We start from the raw sequence: 24,152 nt of genomic DNA on the forward strand, positions 1-24,152 counted from the left end.
ATTTCCTAAGCCTTTAAAATGGTCACTTAGTCTGGTTCAGTAGGCCAGACAATCATGGAGAAGACTGCTGACTTGACAGATGTCCAGAAGGCAGTCATTGACATTCTCCTGCTGCATATTAATGGAAAGTTGAGTGGAAGGAAAAAGTGTGGTAGAAAAAGGTGCACAAGCAAAAGGAATAACCACAGCCTTGAAAGGATTGTCAAGGAAAGGCCATTCAAAAATTTGGGGGAGATTCACAAGGAGTAGACTTCTGCTTGAGTCAGTGCTTCAAGAGCCACCACACACAGACGCATCCAGGGCATGGGCTACAACTGTCGCATTCCTTGTGTCAAGCCACTCATGACCCAGAGACAATGCCAGAAACATCTCACCTGGGCCAAGGAAAAAAAGGACTGGTCTATGGGCTCAGTGTCCAAAGTCTTGTTTTCAGATGAATGTAAATTTTGCATTTCATTTGTAAATAAAGGTCATAGGTCCAAGCTGCTTGAGGTCTAATGTGAAGTTTCCACAAGCACTTCATGCTTCCCTCAAGCTGACAAAATTTATGGAGATGCACATTTCATTTTCCAGCTTGGCACCGGTCAACACTGCCAAAAGTCCCAATACCTGTTTAATAACCCCAGTATAACTGCTTGATTGACCAGCGAACTCGCCTGACCTAAACCCCATAGAGAATCTGGGGTACTGTCAAGAGGATGATGAGAGACACCAGACCCAACAAAGCAACCTGGGCTTCCATAGCACCTCAGCAGTGCCACAGGCTGATCGCCTCCATATCACGCCGCATTGGAGCCTCGATCAAGTATTGAGTACCCATACTGTACATGCTTTTCAGTAGGCCAGTCAGTCTTATATAATGTTCTAATTTTCTGAGACAATGACTTTTGGGTTTTTCATTGGCTGTAATGGGTGACCCAGGGTGAGAATGACAAAGAGGGTGAGAGTGAATAGAACTATGAATACCACAGACTGGACTGAACACTGGACTGGGAACTACTCATAAAACATGTTTCAGACACTGCCACACAAATATAACGCCACGCTGATATAAAGACAGGACTGATACAAAGGGCTTAATTACATATTGTTAGAAATTTGGCAAGAGTAGTCAGGAGACTGGAGTTTACACACGGACACGGGGAGAACACACCAACTCCTCACAGACAGTCACCCGGAGCGGGAATTGAACCCACAACCTCCAGGTCCCTGGAGCTGCGTGACTGCGACACTACCTGCTGCACCACCGTGCCGCCTGAAAATAAAACATGCAGGATATATTTTATATAAATTATGTATAAAGAAATGTTTGTTTACAAAATAAAATCAACTTGTTCCATTAAAACTTTGGAAAAGTACTCTTTGTCATTTTGTCATTAGGATTAGGTGAATAAAAAAAAAATCCAGAAATAGAGCTTGTAGATCCAAAGAGTGAGTGAAGCCTGTGTTTCGACCCTCAACAAAGAAATATAAAAGTAGTTTTGATGGTGATCTACCAGAGCTTACATGGCTAATCTGGTTGACCTGCATTTCTCAATATTTGAAAACGTATTTATTTTATTCTTTGAAGCTTCTACGAAGCATTGTCACTGACTTTGACACAGTATTGTACACTAGACAAGAGGGCAGAAGCAGATCCATATTAGATAGTAATCATTAAAATAGTTATTGTATTATTATATTAATAATATAATAATAGTATTATATTATTTTTTTGGCTCACTTTAATTTGCTCCTTAAGGGCAAAGTACTTTCCGGAGCAGTTGAGCTCTCCGAAGAGCTGGCTTTTGCGTTGCCCTTGAGTGGCAGGGTCCAGAGGTTTGGCTCCAGGGACAAATGCAGCTCCAAACATCTGCTGGTACTGTTCCAATACCTGAGCCACCACACTCGCAATCTGGGTCTGATACTCCTGCACTGCCTGAATAACAATTAATCAGAGGTAGTTAGGAAAATGTGTAGTTTTAGGCACAAGTCATTCAGATTTTGGCCACAAGGGGGCATTACAAACAAAATGATAACAATTAAATGAGAACTGGGGGTTTTGGGGGGAGGTATTATGTGTTTGTGTGTGTGTGTGTGTGTATGTGCACGAGAGAGAGAGAGAGAGAGAGAGAGAGAGAGAGATTGTTCAACACTGCTCAAAAAGGTTAAGGGAACACTTAACACAACGTAACCCCAAGTCAATCACACTTCTGTGAAAGCAACCTGTCCAGTTAGGAAGCAACACTGATTGTGAATCAATTTCACTTGCTGTTGTGCAAATGGAACAGACAACAGGTAGAAATGAGAGGCAATTAGTAAGACAAAAACCTTTAAAGGAATGGTTCTGCGGGTGGTGACCAGAGACAATGTTCTCATTCTTTCTAGATGATGTTTTGGTCATGTTTGCATTTCGTCAGTGCTCTCAGCCCTAGAGGTCACATGAGGCAGGTGTCTACAACCCACAGAAGTTGCTCAGGTAGAGCAGCTCATCTAGGATGGCACATCAATGTGAGCTGTGGCAAGGTTTACTGTGTCTGTCAGCACAGTGTCCAGAGCATGGAGCAGTGCCAGAGCCCTGCAGGCCTCCAGCAGGTCACTAATATACATGTTTCTGTGCAAACTGTCAGAAACTGACTCCATGAGAGTGGTATGAGGGCTCAACATCCACGAGTAGGGCTTGTACTTACAGCCCAACACCATGCAGGGCGATTGGCATTTGCCAGAGAACACCAAGATTGTCAGATTCGCCATTGGTGCCGTGCTCTTCACAGATGACAGCAGGTTCACACTGATCACGTGAGAGACGTGACAGAGTCTGGAGACGCCATGGAGAACCTTCTGCTTCCTGCAACATCTTCCAGCATGACAGGTTTGGCAGTGGGTCAGTAATGATGTGGGGACGCATTTCTTTGGAGGGCCGCACAGCCCTCCATCTTCTAGCCAGAGGTACGCTGACTGCCATTAGGTACTGGGATGAGATCCTCAGAGCCTTTGTGAGACCATATGCTGGTACATTGTGCCCTGGGCTCCTTCTGATGGATGACAGTACTAGGCCTCATGTGGCTAAAGTATGTCAGCAGTTCCTGCATGATGAAGGCATTGATGCTATGGACTGGCCTGCCCCCTCCCCAGACCTCAATCCAATCGATCACATCTGGTACATCATGTCTCGTTCCATCTACCAACGCCACGTTGCACCACAGACTGTCCAGTAGTTGACTGATGCTTTAATCCAGGTCCCTGGATTAATGTTGATGATTTAATCCCTCAGTAGAACATCCGCCGCCTCATCAGGAGCATGCCCAGGCGTTGTAGGGAGGTCATACAAGCATGTGGAGGCCACACACACTACTGAGCCTTACTTTAACTTGTCTTAAATATTTCATTCATTGAGATCTAGGATGTGTTATTTTAGTGTTCCCTTTATTTTTTTGAGCAGTTTATTTACCCTCTCTGCTCCGGCTGGTCGTCGGGGAAGTGGAGGCTTGGGAGGTATCAGTTCCATCACCCTGTAAAACAAACAAACCTACCACTCATTTAAAGCATAAAGTCTATGAAAATGCACCTATAAAATACCATAATATTATTAAAATGAAAAAATGTCATAACATTTTCATAAGAATTATTTTTCACACTTCTTACCGTTTTGCCAGTTCCTCTGGTAACCTTTTTGGAACAAGTGGTTTTTCCAAGGCCACTTCAATAACGATGTGTGATCTTGAATCTGCAAACATCTGATAAGACACTGTTGGTTCTTTATCTGAAAAACACTTTAACTCTGTGCCGAGCAAGTGAGTAGTATTGTACAGTTGAAAACAATGCTACAAATGGCATGAATATATATATATATATATATATTCCAACAACACCACTGAAAGTTCAAATCAGTGGCATCTAAACATAATTATTTTTCTAATGTGAAAACTTGTTGAAAATATTAGGATTATTTTCTCTTTAAAGAGGCCGACCTGTCCTTCTGTATTAACTTGTGGTTCAGTATCCGTTACACTCTCACTCTGCTCAGGTTTTCCTTGATTTCCTGTCTGTAAAAACACAATATCAGTTACCACATTTTATTCACTAATACCATCTGCTGCCAACAGATTGCACACCTAACACCATGGGCTCATCTTTCTGAACATTACCACAAAGTCAGAACAAAAAGTTTGCTTGCTTATAAAGTTTACAATTTGAGTTACGGTATTATATGACAAAAAGAGTGAATGTATGAGTGTGTGTGTGTCTGGCAGGCGTTTGCATTGTCAGATGCTCTGTTGGTGGCGTGGCTCTGTGGTTCTTGCCCTGTTCCTTCTGCCACTGAGCTGTGGGGGTCTGAGAGGAGGCGGGTGGGGGTCTGTGAGCGGAGGTGGGTCGGGTGCTGAGCAAACGTGATGATTCAACACTCCGGAATGAGGCAAGCAATCTGCTGCTCTTACCACTAATTGCTTTGGGAAGCTTGTTATCACCACAGATCCGGTCCAATCACATAGGGGATATTACACGCCAAACCAAGAGCTTAGATAAGAGCGCATATACAGGCATCTGCATCTCCAGATAGCTTAATGAAGAAATAGGAATGCTGATTAAACTAGTGCTTCAAATCACACACATCATATGATTTTACTCATTATATAGCGCAGGGATGCTAATGTTCCATTTGTTGATTGTAACAGTCCACAGACCAACATAAGACACTAAAGGACCACTCTCAGGTAATTTTTAGGTACTAACAAGAAGATTATACTAAGCTACCTGCATTTGTGCATAGGCTTTAAATCTAGAATAAAAACCTAATCACAAAGGCTTTTGGTTAATCCATCATTCAAGCTAGTGTTAGAGCTGGTGTCGCATGGTTATTTTTTTTACCACTTCTTTGCCATGAATCTACTAACCCCTTTATTGTTCCTCCTCTCTGGTTTTCTTTCTCCTGTCTCTCTCATGCTTTGAGACACCCTGTTACCGCTCCCTGGTTTTGCCCTGATTCAGACTGCACACCTATGGGTCCTGTTCCAGATCTTTGACTTGGCCACACAAGGGTCTGTTTTAGCACAAATGGACTTTACACCTGCATTTACTCTCCCACAAAATCACTGACCACCTCCTGCTCCCTCTCACATCTTCATAAATTATATTTTACTTCACATTTACTAAAGCTCATTATCTCTGTTACAGTTTACATTATCTCTGTTACTCGGTTTACAGTATCTCTTGTTACCGTTTCACATTAGCAACTCACATAAAAGTGTTTAACTAGTCCTTTTTTACTTTACACAAGCACAATCTTTGATGAAAACTGCAGAAATGTTGAGCTAATATCAGCTGTCTGACTCTGTGTGATTACAAGCCCCAATAAAATTGTCTGTGCACATGCCACCTTGCCTCGTACATTACATAAATGCATTTAAAATGGTACCTTTTTTAGAACTTCTTTGGTTTCTCTGCCTGCTTTGTGGGGCTCAAAGACTTTGCTGGGTGCTGCCTTGCAGGAGCCCACAGAGGAGGGAGGACGAGGGTGACCCTGTGCAGCCAGCACCTTGAAGCTCTCCCGCAGGACACTCATATTCTTCTTGGCCTGCTCACAGTTCAGAAAATTCATATAAAAATTGCAAACAAAATAAGAATTCTGCTTTCAGAATTATGAAGGGCAAAGCACATTACAGTGCAAATGCATGTGAGCAAAAACAAAGAGACAAAGTTTTCTAAGGACATTATTATTTACAACAATTCTGATTCTTTCTTTAGTAGCTGTTTTGTTCATGCTATCTTCTCTAATTTCATATACATTCATTCATTCATTCATCCATTTATTCATTGCCTGTAACTGCTTATCAGGTTCAGGGTCACGGTGGGTCCGGAATCACTGTGCGCAAGGCAGTAACACACACTGGAGGAGGCACCAGTCCTTCGCAGGGCGACACACTCACACATTCACTCACACACTCACAACTATGGACAATTCTGAGTCACCAATCCTCCTACCAACGTGTATTTTTGGACTGTGGGAGGAACCCAGAGCACCTGGAGGAAGCCCACACGGACACAGGAACTCCTCAGACAGTCACCCGAAGCGGGACTCAAACCTACAACCTCCAGGTCCCTGGAGCTCTGTGCTGTGCCACCATGCCGTAATTTCATATACATCTTCATTATCATTATCATCTTTTCCGCTTATCCATTTCAGGGTTGCGGCCATTTCATATACATATATATATTTTTAATATATCTTTTCAGTGTCAGGAATAAGCAGAGACACAAATGATTACACAAATAAATACAAAACAATACAGTTTTTCCACAGGGTAAGTTTCCATGGCTCCAAAGTTTTGAGATTTTTTAGAATTTATTTGCCCTATCTGCTTCTTCTCATGGTCCAAGTAAACACAAACACATTTAGTCATGTTGAAATCTGGAGTCTAGGTAATCACTCTAAGAAGAATGGCAGCTTCTACATTTTTTTAAGTTTTCTTCTTTTTGTTTATTTTCTTTCTTCGAAACTGCTTCTTGACAGCCACACATCCTTTCTGAACCATAGCTCTGAGTTGAGAAACATTAGAGGCTGTATTCAGAAAAAAAGGAAACATCTTGATTTATGAAAAAAACCTTTACTGTTTTCACATATTGCAAAAGTGTTTAGACTCTAATTTTCCCATTTATCTTTGGCCTTTCTTTTTCCTTAGATGATCTAATATCCTCAGAAGTATCCTTTGAGAAAAATGAACAACCTGCTCTTAATCTGTTTTTATATAAACGAAGAGCAGTAATGGAAAGTTCTCTCCAATCTAGCCTCAGAGGTGTAAGGGCAGCTGAAACAAAATTCTGGGAAGGACTTTAACTTTCTGAACCTGAATTTGCCATCTCTGAGGAAGAGTGTTCTTTGGCATTTAGACAGAATTGTAGAAGCACATGTGACACAGAAAAAGTGAGACTCCTGCTCTCTCTACTCTGCTCTCACCTTCATAAAGAGGTCAGAATCATAGAATGGGTGAATTTTGTATGCTCCACGGATGCACCTTGCACCAGGGTACAACAATGGGGCCAAGTCCACATAGGCCACTCCATGGAAGGGAATTTGGATCTCATCCTCCCCTTGCTGTAAGAAACAAAGTATTGGTTTTGCTTTACTATGGAAATTATACAGAGATTATACAGGCTTTTTATGTTTAACTAAACTCCAGCGTAAGCAGGACCCAATTTTCCACAGGCCACATGTGTGATTTTGTTTATTTATTTTGTTATAAATGACTAATTATATTTGGACTTACAGACAATATTGAGATTTTTGTTGGAATTACTACAAAGGCTGGGTTTACCAAATATCAAATAAAAAAATGACCACATTTGTCATTTGGCCAAATGTTCACAAACTGTATACATCAAATTCAAGTAAGATGAGCTACCACAAATCTCTCTGTCTGAACTTGGGCAGAATGCTTGAAGTTACACAACTGTCTTCATTAAGAAAAGACCTAATCCAATCCTAAATTCTAAAACCAAATTGTATGCTTCATTTATCGTATCAAACGACCTTAAAAATGGAACTGTACAGAATATAACCAGGGAGAAAAATATAGTTAAGATCTTTTTCACTGATTTGTTGCTATTCTTACGGGTTTTTCTTTGCCTGCTTTCCCTGCAGCTGTTTTGGAGGCTCCAGTCTGTGGAGATCTCATAATTTCCACCGGAACCAGTCTGCATTCAGCAATCCTGCGGATCAGACTGAAAGAGGGCACCACAGAGTGTTCACACTACAAGTCCAACTTCAAAAAGTAGAAATAATAAAAACAAAGTTAATTATATTAACATTAAACGGTAATTTTATTAATATTACATACAAAATTGTTGTAGAGTTCCAATCACCATTTCTTAAAAGCTACAGCGCTGTGCAAAAGCTTTTTTTAGGAGATGTTATTGAGCATTTCTCTTCTTGATAAGCTTGGTGTTTATATAGAATTCAGTCTAATTATAATGAATACAAAAACAAATACATTCATTCATTATCTGTAACCGCATATCCAGTTCAGGGTCGTGGTGGGTCAAGAGCCTACCTAGAATCAATGGGCGCAAGGCAGAAATACACCCTGGAGGGGGTGCCAGTCCTTCACAGGGCAACACATACACATTCACACCTACGGACACTTTTGAGTCGCCGATCCACCTACCAACGTGGGTTTTTGGACCGTGGGAGGAAACCGGAGCACCCGGAGGAAACCCACACGGACACAGAGAGAACACACCAAACTCCTCACAGACAGTCACCTGGAGCGGGACTCGAACCCACAACCTCCAGGTCCCTGGAGCTGTGTGACTGCGACACTACCTGCTGTGCCACCTTGCTGCCCAAAACAAATACAGTAAAAGTAAAATTATTTTGTTCTAAAAAGTAGTAGCTGTGTTTTGAGTGAGTGAAGAACGATGTATGTTTTCAGATGTTCTCCTTGATCGTATGGATTTGTCAACATCACACTTGATTTCTCATAATGAAGTACTAATAATTCATTGCTAAAACTAAGAATTAGATGATAACCTCAAATAATACTGGATTGTCAAGAGGAGAGATGTGGTTTCTCTCACCTTGCAACTCCTCCTGTGTCTAAAAAGCAGCGCCGCACTGTGTCCCAGCTTACTCTCTTCTTATTACACCTGGCTTCAACATGGAATTCTTGATCCTGTTAAACACACAGTTGTCAACAACCACAGCACACACATTTCATATACTGAAGTGTATTTTCTGTAACTGAACTGAGATGTCCTGACACACCTCTGTACTGCTCAGGTCTCCATGTTCTAAATCTGTGATTTCGCCTTCAATGAACAACCCTGGAATGAACTGAGCATCTGGCGCCTGAAGTTCACCTAGAGGCCATTTTCTGGGTCTAGGCGCAAGCTCTTTGTCATCAGCTGTTTTTAATACACCATTGGAAAACAGTAAAATCTGCTCTTTCTGAAAGAGAGAAAAGTGTTTGAGATGAATGAGGCATACGTAAACAGTAAAAATACCTAAAATAAAAATAAAAAAAATAAAATTAAAATACGTAAAAATTTTCACCACTTTAAATGAAGAAAGAAGTAAAATAAATCCAACTATTACTAAACACCCAGGTATAGATAATGTTTTAAAAATACATTTGGTGTACATCTTTCTGAATATCAGTGCATGCAGTGACACAGAATCATGGTGGAGTCCCATTTCAATATTATTTTGAGCCACCCATCAGTCAGAAAGGCTTCACGTTGTATTAGTAGCCACTCGCTGTTCAAGGGAAGGAGAAGACAGGCTTTTTAACCAAAACATGCTTGACACTGGCTTATTAAAGCTTATTAACTAAAGCCCAATTTATACTTCTGTGTTACACTACACTGTAGGCTATGCAAGGGCCCTACGCCACTGCGAGCATTTATACTTCTGCGTTGGTGTCTGTGTTGCTCTGAAAATACACCACCACACCACTAGGGCTAAATTTCAAACATCTTCCTCTACACTCTGTAGTTGTAATGTACTTAGTTTTGTGTTCTGTTTTGTATTGTTTCTTGTTTGTGCACCCTTTGTCATGTGTCTGTTCCCCCTGTCTTGTGTCTACTTCCTGCTTGCTCCCCGGTCATGTGATACCCTTCCCTTGTGTTTCTAGTGTCACATGTCTTAAATATTTCCCAGGTGTTTCTTGTTTTTCTTCTTTTTTAGTCCATGTCAGTGTTTCCTGTTTGTGGGTCATTAAATGTTTGGGTCTGTGCTTCATATCTCTGTTTCAAGGTCTTGGTGTGTCATATTTTGTTTAGATTTTAGCCTTCTTGTTTGTATTAGCTCCCTAGTCTTTGTATTTAGCTCTCTGTTTTCTAATAAAATCTCCTGCACTTACCTCCATCCCTGCTCCTTGTACCTTGTCCTTCTGACCTTACCCCAACCGTGATAGTGGTGGTGTAGTAGAATTACTTTTATAAATCTTTAAAATGCCCTATTTAGTGAGTAGGTCGTTGATTGGAACAGAGCATAGTTTACATGAGGTGCCAGGAAAGTAACTAATACAAAGCAGGCACTTTTTTTTTTAAATCATAAAATTGCTTTTTATTTTGGCTGTTAAACAAATTTGTCTAGCTTATTTTTAACTGCAATACGCTGCTAAGAATCAGAGGCAGGATCTCACATGGCATATTGCTTCCTATTTAGCTTTAGAGCTAGCTTTAGAGCTGTTAAATAACTTTAGAATATATCTCACTTTTTGTGGTTGTTTTTTATTAATAACAATTCAAAATTAAGTTTTATCAGCAGTCATGAATAACAGATTTTAGTGGCAAATGCTGTGTTCACCTCATGAGGCTGAAGAGGTATTTAACTGCACTACAGTTAAATACCAGTTACAGTAGTACAGGTCTGATTTTTTTGTAGGTCTGTGTGGACAAACAAATCTCTATATTATAAATCAGAGCCAAGCCACTTTCATATGTGTTCCTAGACCAGATGCATATCTAATATGAGGCCATGCCATCTGAATAAGGACAGTCAGACTGGAATTCTGTGTGCTTTTCTATCCATCCATCCATCCATTATCTGTAACCGCTTATCCAATTTAGGGTCGCGGGGGGTCCAGAGCCTACCTGGAATCATTGGGTGCAAGGCGGGAATACACCCTGGAGGGGACGCCAGTCCTTCACAGGGCAACACAGACACACACACATTCACTCCTACGGACACTTTCGCGTCGCCAATCCACCTGCAACGTGTGTTTTTGGACTGTGGGAGGAAACCGGAGCACCCGGAGGAAACCCACGCGGACACGGGGAGAACACACCAACTCCTCACAGACAGTCACCTAGAATCGAACCCACAACCTCTGGAGCTGTGTGACTGCGACACTACCTGCTGCGCCACCGTGCCGCCTGTGCTTTTCTAAACACACTTTACTGTGTATGTATATATCAGTGTGAGACTGAATCTCACTGAACCCATTCATATCCCAGTCTCACAAGCTGCCTCATCTTTTGCACCCATACATCTCTCTGAGCAGCTGTGTTTATTTGGTTGCTTCTTCTAAAACAGCCATCAGCTGCTTGTTTCTCATGACGCATGTGGATTATTTAAAGGATGTTGATGATAATGATGCGTGCACATGGCACAAACACTTCACAAACAATTATAAACATTCCAGCAAGATACTTACAATCTGAACAAATCAGTCAGAACTGAACTATAAAGCTTACAATATGAATATAGTCATAGACTTCCATTCATTTCCAATAATGACAGAACCAAGAATCAGAAAAAAGCATGTCTTGGTTGATTAACCACCTTTGGATTAAGTGAGGAAAACTGAACATTTGATGTTCAGAAGGCAAAAAAGTAGTTAGGTTCATTATTGCCATTCCCAAAATGTTTAATTTCCAAAACATTAAATTGTTATGGGAAAAAATAATCATACAGTGGTGCATAGTCTATAGAAACACAGAAATAGCAAAAATGTGCAATTTTGCACATTAGTTTATTCTAAATTATGTGAATGCTAGTCATAATGGGACTAGAAAGAGCAATGCCTGATGTACCTCAGCTGTAAGAGGGACTTGCAGAGCTGCTACGTAATTGAAAGGCTGTCCAGGGGAATGGGTCCAGACCTCAGGCACAGAATACGCTGTCTCCACAGTGACTGAAAGCAGATTGGATTCTGAGAGCTGAGAGTCTGAGTGTAAAGGTTCTGGCACACTGACTGTCACTTCCAGAGTTGGCTGTGAAAAGAGACAACACAAATAGCAAACACAAATATATAATAAAAAAAATATATATATATTGTCCTGAAATCAAAGAAGGTGGGGTGCTTTTCTATCTTCCTCCAAATATTATATAGTGCAGTTCCTGCCGTGCTGAAAAAAATCATTGTGAAGCTATTGTTAATCCGGGCTCAGGACATCTCTTAACTGAAATTATCCAAATGTAACTCAATTCTGCTGTTTAACTAATGTTTATAACATGTCCTTGCCAGCACTGGCTCACCATTTTTAAGTGCACTGTATCGTCATTCATTTATTCATTCGTACAGTCCACATTTTACATTGACATACAGTCAAAATGGCTATTTTTAACATTATATTTGCAACCTTAGGTCCTCTTCCATAGCAACCAATTTTTATACACGTAACGTAGCGACAGTACCTGCAGCACCAACTTGCCGCCCCCAGATACAAATATGTATCTTCAAAATGGTAACTTTAAAGAAGGAAAAATCCTTCTTAACTTTCAATGGAAGTCAGTCTAAAAATATTTTATTCAGAGTAATTTTGGTGCATTTCTATTGGTTCTTTCACTATGAAATTTCCACATCGTGAGAAGGACAGTTGCTGTGTTCTAATGATGTAGTAAACTAAACATCCACAAACATGGAGATAAATGGTTCTCATTGGACAGTGACGATATGTGCTCATACAGTAACGTAACAGCCCCAAAAATGGTGTGAAGAATTCAAACTAAAACGGGTGATGATAAAAAAAAAATGATAAAAAAAAAATAAATATCGTGATATTAGTGATATTCAGACTTGTTTACATAATGACGTAGTTACCCATAATACAGCATACGTTCTTTACATGAGTCATTTAGCCACAGTGAAGTACGGTGGAAAGTGGCTCTGAGGTGGAGGAATTTGCTCCAAAAAAGTGAAGTGGCTTGCGGAGGTGGTTTGATTATAAAATATCAGGTGCACAATAATCTATGGTATTATGTTAGAAATGAAAGAAGCCTTTAATATTATTAATATATATATATTAAATAATAAATTTTATATGATTCATATTAATATTACATTGTTTTTGTTGGAATAGTCTGTTTTTGAAATTGATAGAAGTATTTTTCAGTATTTTGTCATATCATCAAGAATATCGTTATCGCCATGATAGTATTTTAGGGCCATATCGCCCACCCCTAGTTGGAAAGACCTTACCTTAACTCCTTCATCCTGTGAGGCAGCCTCCGTATGTGCTCCAGGTGCAGGGTGAAGCAGCACAGTGGAAGAAAACTTGGACTGGCCTGTTAATCAAAAACAAACACACAGTGCTTCAAAAACCCATCTAACAAAACCCAGAATGCATAGATGATTTTCATAAAATGGACAAAACCTTTGGCTGAAGATTTCTCATACACTGTATGCATGTGCATTAATAAAAAAAATACTCACTGTGCAAGAGAGGAAGCAGATCCACAGCAGCTTGACCCAAAACAAAAGTCTTTTCTTCTTTCTGTTTTTTTTCCTTAGGCAAGAATTCAAGCACTGTGACTGGAGGGTCATGAAAACAGACCTTTTTAGATTAGTTATATACATTTTACTTAATACTATGTCATACTTCTATTCTCTACAGTACTGTGCAAATGTTTAGGCACCTCTGCTTTATTTGCTTAAAAAACACCCTAATATTAGAATAAACACAACACTGAGATACTGTGTGTGTGAATGTGTTGGTTTAACCCTTTCCACATCTCTCCTGGTGACAGTCCAGTATTATTTGAGAGTTGCATGATTATGACTAAATTGAAATTATATTTGTGAATGCATGAGTGTCCTGGAACATCATAAAAAAAAAACTCTGACTACACACACTAACCCACCATCACCTTAGAAGTGTGAACAAGTTTATTCACTGACAGACCACTAGACTGAAATGGAAAGAAAGTATGGAGGGAAAGGTTCAGCGAAGACAGAAACCAGACTGACTTGTTCACTCACGTATAAGTGGTTTGTGCGCCAGGTCGTCCAAAGTGTGGCCTTCTTCGGAACATTTAAAACTACAGGTGAAGTTGTAATTGACACATTCATCAATGGGCACGCACAGCTTCTGTGAGTCTCCTAGCACTGAGCCATTAAACTCAGCTCGCACAAAGCTGAGACACTGCTCGTTTTTACTGCCTCTCTGTAACATTAGTAAATAACATTATTATTAACACAAAGGAGCTTTACAGGAACTTTACAAATGCTCTGTTGCATATAGCAGCTGTTGGTGTGGATTCATGTTTTATAAGAACCAAGTAATGGGTGACACCTAAACCAAAAAGTCACTAATTCCAACTAAAAGATTAAAACTGCAGAAAACAGCTTGTTAAAGTGAAATTATTTAGATTTTCCAAATGTATAATTAAAGCTGGAGAATGTGATTTTGTAGATACCAGCAAGCACAAACATTTTTTAAAAATAGCTTTTATACTACAATATCAAACCAAAAAACATATCCACCCCTACCTGTTTCTCTGTAATACATTAATTGATTGATTGATTGATTGATCCCCACCCCCACCCCCGGCCACACGCCCCAACCCATGATATCCCCAAAAAAGTGCAGTTTCTGCAGTGCTGAACCCTGAATAACAATAACAGAGAATTCCTCAATATTGTTATTGAGAATCTCTCCATTACAGTTCAGTAGAGCATCACAATGATTTAAAATCTGTAAGGTATATACCTAGTGTTGCTTTAAGTGACCAAAATATTTTAATGACTATTTTCAGACCGTGTAGTGTGCTAACTGTGAATGGAAGGAGCCCAAGTGAATTTGGACAAGGTTTTAGTCCATGTTTGTATTTTTTTTTAAAGAAACACATCGGCGAATCTTACCAGATTGTTTCCACGTAACACAGTAATGTTCACTGGAACAGCAGTCGCTCCCCGACACGGATCCATGATAAAAATCCGAAGAAACAAACTGAAGAAAATTCTCTTAAAATTTCTAGTTTTACGCACCTCCAAACACACGTCTCAAAGCGTACACGTTCCCATAGCAACGTCTTGTTCTCGCGATGTCCTGTTGAGTCCCAAACTGTCATGTTCTCAGCAGTATAGTGCACACTAGCTAGCACACATTAGCTAGGATTTTCGCCATTGTGTAGTGGTGTCCGAAAATGTTTTTAATTAACTGATTTAATTGGGCAACATTTATAACGATACAAACATAATAGAACAAGGAAGAAAAGAGCAATTTTCGAAGATTTTCTTTGAGTGAAGACATTATGTGTTATGGATAGAGATGTTATCACATATTGTTCTTCGAATTTTCAAATTGCAAAGTTATGGATTTTGATTAAAAACGTTTGTGTTCTCCCCGTGTCCGTGTGGGTTTCCTCCAAGTGCGCCGGTTTCCTCCCACATTCAAAAAAACCCACTGGAACTTGGATTGGCTACTCAAGAGTGCCCATAAGTGAGTGAATATGCGAGTGCGTGTGTCACACTGAGAAGGACTGGCGCCCAGGTTGTGTTCCCGCCTTGCGCCCAGTGATTCCGGGTAAGCTCTGGAGCGGTTATAGAGAATGAATGAATGAATTAATGTTTAAGTGTACCACCTAGGTACCCTAGATTACCCATAACACACTCACTACTCTCCCGAATTTAGTCCCTTTTAATAGTGCACTATATAGTGTGTAGGGAGTGATTTGGAACAGAACCCTGGTTCGTATTTAGAATAAAATGTCCAAGCGGGCTTCCGTCTGAGAGGCAGCGACCGTTTTATGTGTTTTAAAAATACTTTGACGCGATTAACACAGAAGTAAGTATTTTATTTACAGAGATATGTGTACCTACAGTCCCCAGACTGCACTTCTCAGACTTTTGGATACATTTATCATCGCGCTGTTATTGCAGGACACCGTATTTTATTACCTGTAAAAGTCGCGAAAGTGAAGCTGTCTTTTTTTGGAAATTTCTCTGATTATAAGGATGCATACATTTTTCTCCTTTAGGTCTAAAGTTCTGGGTTTCCCTATGTTTCCCTCCTAATATGTCTGCGTTGGTGAACGAGGCCATTGAAATGTGTAAAGCAGAAGAGGCGAAGCTCACAGAAGCGATCCGACAGTTTAAAGGCATTTTACGCTCCTTGTAAGTGTCATTTATTATAACACTCTAGTGCATAATCGTAATCTGAAAGTGTATGTTTGAAAAGTCTTCAATTCCAGATGTCTTGTTTGGCAGGAAGACGCCTGTGAACATCAGCAGTGAAACAGACCCACCAGTAGACGGCGCAGCTGAACCTGAGGGTAAAAAGAGATAAACCGGAGGTTCACCTATTCTTCAAAAAATCCTAGTCACAGCAGTGCTGGAGGTGGTAGGGAGCAGACGTCTAAAGAACTTAAAGCAGCTACACTGATCAACCACAACATTAAAACCACAGATGTGAAAGGAATATCATTAATTATACAGTGGCACCTGTCAAGTGAAGAATGCCATAATAAGTGAAGGGTCCGTTTTTAACGTCCATGTGTTGGATGCAGGAAAAACAGGCAGCAAATTGATCTGAGCGACACTGACAAAGGCAACATTATGATGATAAATGACTAGGCATTTCAGAGCATCTCCAAAACAGTAGGTCTTGTCAGTGTGCAGTTTCAAAACCATTGTGATGCTCTACTGAGCTTTTAATAGGGAGAACACAGCATCTGTGGTTTCATAAACACACACACTCACACGCACACTTTTGCTATAGTTAAGTATACATATGTGAATCAGTGCAATTCCCCAGTAAAATTCTGCGATAGACTCAGATAGTTTTCTTTCAATTTCACAGACAGAAATTAAAAAGCAATGATTTGGTAGATATATTTGCAAGTATAGTGTATAACATTCCATAAAAATCCTTTCTCCTCTTTTCCCAGATATTCCTCTTAAAGAACAGCAAGAGATCGAGCTTCTGGAGCAAGTTCTGAGAAAGGCTTTAAAAGTTCGTAGCAGTTCTTCTGTGTCCAGAGAGCTCAGTGCAGATCTGCAAGAAAAAAAATCATCTAAAATCAGCAGGCAGAGTAAAGCATCCATTAAGAACACAACTACAGAGAAAACACAAAAGGCTTTATCCTCCACTGAATTACAAGGCAGGTATCTCCAGCAAGGAGGAAGAGGGGCAGGTGGGACAGTGCTTGAGTCTGTTAAGACGAGACATGTTCTGGTCATGAAAGGACCACAGAGTCAAAAACCCACAAGAGGGAAGCTTCCTGCAACAAAACCTGCTCCGGTACAAGTCTCAGAATCAGATTCCCAGGATGCGTACAGAGACAAGAAGAACGGAAGAGGATCGTCTGAAAACAGGGAGTTTAAAAGAAATCAAGTTTCGCCTCTGAAAGAGCAGTGGTAAATTAAACTTTTCTGGTCATTTCAGTCATTTCCTGCTTAAAACTATGGAAACCCTTATGTGACATAATGGGGTTTAACAAGGTGAGGCCTCAAAATACTATATTTTTTTTTATATTAAAAAATGTATTTTGTGGCCTCAATATATTACTTTGTGCCTTCAAAATATATTTATGTGGCCACCCTTTGTTAAAAACAGCTACTGCATCACCTTAGGGGCTCTGTATAAAACCACTGAAGAGTTTTTGATGTTTCTGTGCTGCAGGGTGCTCTCGCCTGCATTTCATGTATGGAGAACACAAAGGGCTAAAAAGAACAGGTAAGTGTATTTATATTAAGATCAGAAGATGTTCATAGTACTAAGCCACTGTTTGTGAGAGACAGACTCTCACTTTTGACATTGATTGTTGTTACAGTGCGGATTTGACAAATGGTCTTTTGTCTCTTTGTCATCAGTCTGTGGATTAAAGTTCTGAGCCAACAGTCCAGACTGGTACCCGAGCAAGTTCAGTTTAAAGAGAGACTTTCCAGCACCGTATCCTTCCCAATGTGGAATTATTTGAAAGTTTGTTCTTATTTAAATTCATAATTCATAAACAAGTTAAACTTGACAGTAAACTGTAATCATTGCGGGAGCAGCTGTTGTGGCCAGTTTGAAAGAAGGTGCCTTGAAGAATATGTTCCAAGTCCTCAAAGCCCCACAGCTTGTCAATTTTTTTTAAGCTCCTTACAAACCTGGATAATAATTTACAGTGATGGTCTATGAGAACTGAGAGGGGAATTGCATGAAAAACCAAAGAGTTTAGACGAGATGCTGAGCCAATACTATGAGTAGGGCTGGGCAATGAATGGAAAATTAATCTAATCGATGTCTTGACTGTATGAATTTAATATATTTTTCTTTTAATTCTATTAATCTTTTTTTGTTAATTCTGTAAATATATACCCACTGTGTGTTCGTGTACTGTCCCTTTAAAACCACACCACTGCGCTGTAGTCACGTGACTCTGCCCCATCCACTTTGCCACATATAGGGCAACCTAAACACCTAAAGTTAATCCCGAATTCTGTTTAACACTGAACACACTGAATATGAACAGAGCAGGTTCAAACACAGAGATGGAGCTCCTAGCAACATTAAAAAACACATATCCCACCTTTAATACTGGAGCACATTTACAGTACAGTACTCTTTAGTGAACTATGAGGAAACACACAACAACAAAATAATCCTCATTAATCATAATCGAGGTAAAGTTTTCAGTTAGTTATTAAATATTGATAAGCACTCTTATCGCCCAGCACTAATTATGAATAGAAGTTGGTCATCATGAATCAAAACTAACTTTCGTCACTAAGCACTTTGAAAGTACAGTTTTTTTTTTTTCCATTAATATTCAATATTGTGCATGTTTGTGTGCATTTTCTCTGTCTACCTTATTAACGTGGGTCGAACATTATTGAGAGATTTGCCTTTGTCATGAAATCACTAAGCATTAGTGACAAGAGCATGATTATTCTATACGACAACTCTGATTTGGCTTCTTGACTCTTCGCTGTGCCAGTTCCCTCAGGAATGGCCCTCAGGTGGAGCAGCATCCGGAGGCACAGAGCTCAACTCCCTCGTGCAGCTGGGGCTAGACCTGATTCACTGCTATCACGCTGAACTCCAGTGTCGTCAGCCTTTATCGGCCTGCAATGCACTGGGCAAGGCTCCAGGTACCAGGCCCGAGAGAGAGACACAGGAGTCTGTCAGAGTTTATGGCAAAAGTGTGTAGGTGGAGAGACTGAGAAATGAGCACTGCGAGCGGAGAGTAATATGGTCTGAAGTGCTGTTTCATGGTGATTGTTTAAAGAATGATTTGCTCTGACAGCTCTTTAATACCAGAGATAAAATGTGATGGGTTATTTGACAGCATTGTGGACACGTGTCATATCCTGTGTTCTGTGTGTACAGAAACATTGATGGAAAGGGATTATGAGTCTCTGCTAATGTTGGAAGGACTAGAAGGAATGATGACCCAAGTCATTACACAAACTAACCACCTTAAAAAAGGTACAGTTGATCCGTACAGGAGGCATGAACACTTTATTTAATTTTATATTACTTTCTTTCCTTGTTTGAGTGCAAACAAAACTAGAGAGACATGTTTATTTTGCGTTAAGATTTAATTTTACGGTTTAGTTTCATTAAAGGTAGATTTTTATTTTAATTTAATTTATTTAGTTTAAGAATGAATGTAATTCAGTGAAAACGCTCTCCCTGCTCATCGCCTGGTGTGGTTTGGGATAAAATGTGATAGCTTTTAAAGTCCTTTTGTAGTAATAGATTTAACACAGTTTCTGTTCATCAAATCAGTGACATATTGACAAGTTCTGTTGGATTGGATTATACCTATAACTTAACATAAATAACATTTAATATGAATGGATTTATGAATATGCTGCTAGTTCCTTTGTCTGTCACCACTTTTCCACACCACCTCTCACCCACAGCTCAGAACTGGGCCTATCACAATAGCCTATTTATGGTCGATATAATGGTCAGTAGGCCATTTTATTCCACTGACGTGAAAACAATATAAGAGCATATTAATGCAGCTACACCCCTTTGAAAAAGCAATGAACTTGTAGAAGAAATGTATTTATTAAGATAAATTATGGTGGGTATATTAAATATTTAAATATACTACAGAAATACAACCACTGTTTTGATTTCAGATAGAGCAGCTAAAATACTAGAGTGGTTTATACTTACGCAAACAAACGTTAGTAAAAACAATAGTGAGGTTAGGAAAAACTGAAGAAAAAAGCCCCATTTACAGCATAAGGACTGCTTATTTTACACGTTAGTGCTTCTAGTTTAAATATAACAATATTTGTCTATGAAAATTATTTGGAAAGTCATGTGTTTTTTAAACAACTCCCCCTGAATTCTCATGAAACCTTGTTACTATCCCCTGAGAATCCACAGACATTGTTTTACAGTCTGAGAGATCCTTGGCTATGAGTTCCCATGTCTATAAAATAAATTATTTTTTTTTTTAGAAAGAGCTTAAAAAAAATACAGACTTTGATGAATGCCTGTGTTTTGAAAAAGCAACACATGGTATTTTTAAGTCACATCAGCTGAATATATTACAAAAGCTTTATATTAATTTAAAGATGTTTACAGAAATGTAGTGGTTGTTGTTAGTAGGAGGGTCAGCTGGGCCCAGGGTAAAGCCCTAATGGAGTGGTGTAGGGTGTTTTACATCTTATCCTGTGTATAGTTACTGAACAATCACTAGGTTAGGAGTACCTACCTTGTATCTACACTCCTTGTCCATTTTATGGACAGTCCCACACACTTCACCCAAAAAAAAAAAAAAACACCTTCTGCTTTGTGAATGAATGCACAGAGTTACAGGTGCATGAGCATAGGCCTAACGCGCACACACATGCGCACACTCACACACGAGACCTACAGACCGTCTACAGGCTCTGCCATTTCTGCAGCATAGTAACTCACAATTCATGTATTGCATGATTGGTTGCTTCTCAAATATCAGGAAAGAGGTTATTACTCTTCTATTTATAATTTAGCTCGTTTCTCTTAAGTCTGATTGTGCGTTTTGCAATTATCGCATGACAGAGATGAATAAGACAGGTTTTTCTACATGTTTATGCTCCTGCAGTCACCGGACTGGTTAAATCCGTTGCAGTTGAGAACATTTTTCCTCTTGGAGGTGAAACATTAAATGTCTTGTGCTGTACTGATTTATTTTGTTTTTATTTGTGTACCCTGTCACCTATTATGTAGAGAATTTGAGGTATTTGTATCAGTATTACACAGATTTAAAGCGAAGATGAATTCTTAATAATTATTAGTCCTTTACATTAGTGCTGTGTGTTTCAGAGTGGGAGAGAAAGGTTGGGGGGGCACTGTGCTCACTCCAGAAGAGAAGTGAGCGTGGTGACCCCAGGCATTCAGTCCTGCCACCCCTGCTGTTCTACACTACTGAAACTGAGCTGGAGGAGTTGGAATCACTTAGACTCAGAGTCAGTCAGCTGCAGTTGGAGATCCGTCTGCACCAGGTCAGAGTTTACTGCTTTATACACCTCAGTTTAACTGAGACTACTTTCCAGTGGCCTCCATAATACCCTCGTCCTGAAACATCACCTCCCCATACACTAGCATTTTGCACTTTGACTGCTGTTTCTTCTCCAACTTTGCACAATCAGTTAATACAATTCTATACTCTGTCTATTCTGTAATAACTGTTGCAAAGCAAGTGCACCGTCATTTTAAAACAAGCGTTATTTGTTAGACTTATTCTCTTGTACTCTGTCCTAGCACTGAATGATGTACATACTGACTGCCCTTTATTTATACAGTAACACAAATGTCAACTGCTGGTTAAACCAAATTGTAAAATAACATGCTGTAATCTTGAAATCACTTCTAGCCCTGCTGCTTATTTAAAAGTGTAAGTTAAATTTCAGTATCTACCTCAAAGACTGTTATATACTATTATTATATACGTCAATGTGTTCTGTTGCTTTGGAAGGCTGTCAAATGAAATTTTGCTATAGTAACGACACGTAAAATGACAATAAAGACTCTATCTCTTAGTATCCAGGATCCTGCTCAAAAAATTATGAAATCTTTAAGCTGAAATTTAGGTTAGTTTCCATAAAGAAACAATCCATCTTGAGAGTTCCGACCAGTTATTTGAAACAAAATCCTAAGTATTAGTTTATTTTTATGGACCTGAATGACTTTTTGTTAACACAAATTTAGCTGAAAATGCATTGTTCAGGTGCAGAACAAGGATGCATCAAAAAGGATCTCTGGGGTACAGTACTGTACATATCTACTAATTCATTCATTCATTATCTGTAACCGCTTATCCAGTTAAGGGGCGGGAATACACCCTGGAGTGGGCACCAGTCCTTCACCGGGCAACACACACTCACACATTCACTCATACACTCATGCCTATGGACACTTTTGATCGCCAATCCACCTGTCAACGTGTGTTTTTGGACTGTGGGAAAAATATATACTAATGTAAATGCTTAAATTTTATAAAATGTAGAAGGTGGAACAACATCAACTTAGCATCAGAAAGAAATGCAATGTACTATTTTACTTAAAAACGTTACTAGTTTAAAAATGTAGTAACTGAAATATAATACTGAACCGCAGTTAGCCCAGCATGATCAGAACATTCTGCTTTTTCAGAATAAAACTACATTTTTAAACAGATATTGTTTAATTCTAAGCAAATGTCTGCCAATTCCACCATCTTTAATCCAGAATGTATCTTTATGTGTATTTCTCATGATGTAAGCTCTTCTAAGACATTGTTTTATTATTTTTTGTATGTTGTATTGTTTCTATCAGGTTCTGTCAGATGCTGGCATCTGCTATCTGACCTCTCAGAAGTCGACATCTGGGTGTCCCAGCGCCACTGAGCTTCGTGGTCTGTATTCTCTCCTTGGAGAGGGGGGTATGACGTTTCCTGCCCTGGTTTTGGACTCAGACCCAGACCAAACATAAACAGAAGATTGTTGTTCAGTATTAGGTCTGTTTTAGGCCTCAGGACACATCCATGAAGCTGGGCCTTTTTAAAAACCCAAGAACAGTTTTGAAATCACCAACCAAACTGCAGTTTAGAAGAGTTTTTTGTAAGTGTTTGTCTGACAGATGTTTGTATAAATGCATCTTATTGACTGCGCTAAAGACCAGGATCTGAAAGCCTGCAGCTGCTCTGATGAAGCAGAAATAAAGCAGCCAGCTGGTGATCTTCTGTCATTAACGGCTCTGTCTTCCTTCTGCTTGCTGTTATCTTTTTTTCTGTCACTGCCGGAGCTAATTTGGCAGCTTACTGAGAGATTTTACACCCCAAGGCTAAATGTCTCTCTCACAAATATTAGAAATACTTAGAGTACCTACAATGTATTTGTGTGATTTTGGATTGTCAACTACTTGTGCATGCTCATGCTTTCCTTGCATTAATTTGCACATATTTGAGGTGATCTTGTTCATTTCCTAATGACTTGAGTGTGTGTTGGGAGGGGAGAAAGCTGTAACATTGTGCAGTATTCCTTGTCCAGGGGTGTTTACCTTTCTTGCGTCCAATGACTCTGTATATACTCTGCTTCGGGGTCGTGGTGGGTCCAATTACGGAAAATTACTTAAGGAATTGTGCAGTACTGGGGTGTTAAAGAAGCAAGGCTGGCAAATGCAAATCTGACATTTATTTGCCTTGTATTTCATTTAGTTTTTCTATTACAACACAATATGTCTTTGCATTTAATTCATACGTGGCAGTGAACACACACTCATGCACGCTCTCACTGAGGGCAGTTTACACCCCCAGATATGTGGGCAGCTATACCCAGGGCCAGGAAGCAGTTGGTGGTTAGGTGTCTTGCCCAAGGGTCCCTCAGCTTTGAATGCTGAAGGAAGAGACAGTGCTCCCCCACCCCCACACACACACCACTGGTTGTGGGAAAAGAACCAAAAGGTGTGCATTTGTATCACTATTGTCAAATAATAATATAATATTTTAAAAATTTCTATAGTGCTTTTCAGGAACCCAAAGACGCTTACAATTTGTAATACACAATAGGAAGATAGATAACAAGAACACCATGATACATACACTTAGACAGAAGTAGATATAGCAGGACAGGACATGGTGGAAGAACAGATTAGGCTTGAGGCAGATTATATGCAAGTGTGAAAAGATATGATTTAACATTAGATTTGAATATGGAGAGAGAATTGTTTTACCAGAGGAGGAAGAGAATTCCAAATACTTGAAAACCAGGTATTGTATCATTACTGGAAGGGAAAATAGTATCTGTGCATCTCTAATATAAATTGTATGCAGAGCTGCTTAATATCTTGTCAGCTCACTGACAGTGTGACTCAGCATGAGCTTGCAGTGTAATGAAAGCCTGACCTGGCATCAGAGCAGTGTGATCAGGTCTTTCTATCCCTGGCTTGGAGAAGTGCTGAGGCTTTTCTAGAGATAAACGTGGTAATTTACAGCAGTACACTGGACAAAGGAAAGAGAGAGAGAGAGACTTTGGCTCTGT

The 24,152-nt window shown here is 39.6% G+C and overlaps 2 protein-coding genes across 3 annotated transcripts in view; one reads left to right on the forward strand and one right to left on the reverse strand.

The window, feature by feature from the left end:
* The window catches only part of cfap70 (cilia and flagella associated protein 70), a 32,144-nt gene extending 17,437 nt beyond the window's left edge, over positions 1-14,707 (reverse strand). For both annotated transcript variants that reach the window (XM_066643026.1, XM_066643025.1), the window contains exons 1-14: positions 14,565-14,707; positions 13,683-13,866; positions 13,137-13,235; positions 12,903-12,988; positions 11,515-11,694; positions 8,741-8,923; positions 8,554-8,648; positions 7,590-7,698; positions 6,935-7,072; positions 5,396-5,554; positions 3,951-4,025; positions 3,625-3,716; positions 3,431-3,491; positions 1,724-1,918 (exon numbers count right to left, since the gene is read on the reverse strand). In XM_066643026.1, coding sequence (XP_066499123.1) covers positions 1,724-1,918; positions 3,431-3,491; positions 3,625-3,716; positions 3,951-4,025; positions 5,396-5,554; positions 6,935-7,072; positions 7,590-7,698; positions 8,554-8,648; positions 8,741-8,923; positions 11,515-11,694; positions 12,903-12,988; positions 13,137-13,235; positions 13,683-13,866; positions 14,565-14,630 — 1,722 coding nt within the window. In that variant the 5' untranslated portion in view covers positions 14,631-14,707. The remainder of the gene's footprint in view (positions 1-1,723; positions 1,919-3,430; positions 3,492-3,624; positions 3,717-3,950; positions 4,026-5,395; positions 5,555-6,934; positions 7,073-7,589; positions 7,699-8,553; positions 8,649-8,740; positions 8,924-11,514; positions 11,695-12,902; positions 12,989-13,136; positions 13,236-13,682; positions 13,867-14,564) is intronic.
* A 691-nt stretch (positions 14,708-15,398) lies between these two features.
* Positions 15,399-23,384, forward strand: LOC136665225 (tubulin epsilon and delta complex protein 2). Its single transcript, XM_066642808.1, has 10 exons — positions 15,399-15,489; positions 15,683-15,818; positions 15,912-15,976; positions 16,592-17,060; positions 17,326-17,379; positions 17,517-17,595; positions 18,626-18,779; positions 19,018-19,116; positions 20,959-21,137; positions 22,450-23,384. The coding sequence occupies exons 2-10, from the start codon at positions 15,721-15,723 to the stop codon at positions 22,603-22,605; spliced, it is 1,353 nt and encodes a 450-aa protein (XP_066498905.1). The 5' UTR covers positions 15,399-15,489; positions 15,683-15,720; the 3' UTR covers positions 22,606-23,384.
* The last annotated feature ends 768 nt before the right edge of the window (positions 23,385-24,152 follow it).

Source organism: Hoplias malabaricus, chromosome 13, assembly GCF_029633855.1.
Source record: "Hoplias malabaricus isolate fHopMal1 chromosome 13, fHopMal1.hap1, whole genome shotgun sequence".
NCBI lineage: Eukaryota > Metazoa > Chordata > Actinopteri > Characiformes > Erythrinidae > Hoplias > Hoplias malabaricus.

Coding starts and splice junctions, on each gene's coding strand:
- LOC136665225 (XM_066642808.1), top strand. CDS start 15,721: ATGTCTGCGTTGGTGAACGAGGCCATTGAAATGTGTAAAGCAGAAGAG. Junction 17,061..17,325: donor TCGCCTCTGAAAGAGCAGTG/GTAAATTAAACT, acceptor TCTGTGCTGCAG/GGTGCTCTCGCCTGCATTTC. Junction 21,138..22,449: donor TGGAGATCCGTCTGCACCAG/GTCAGAGTTTAC, acceptor TGTTTCTATCAG/GTTCTGTCAGATGCTGGCAT.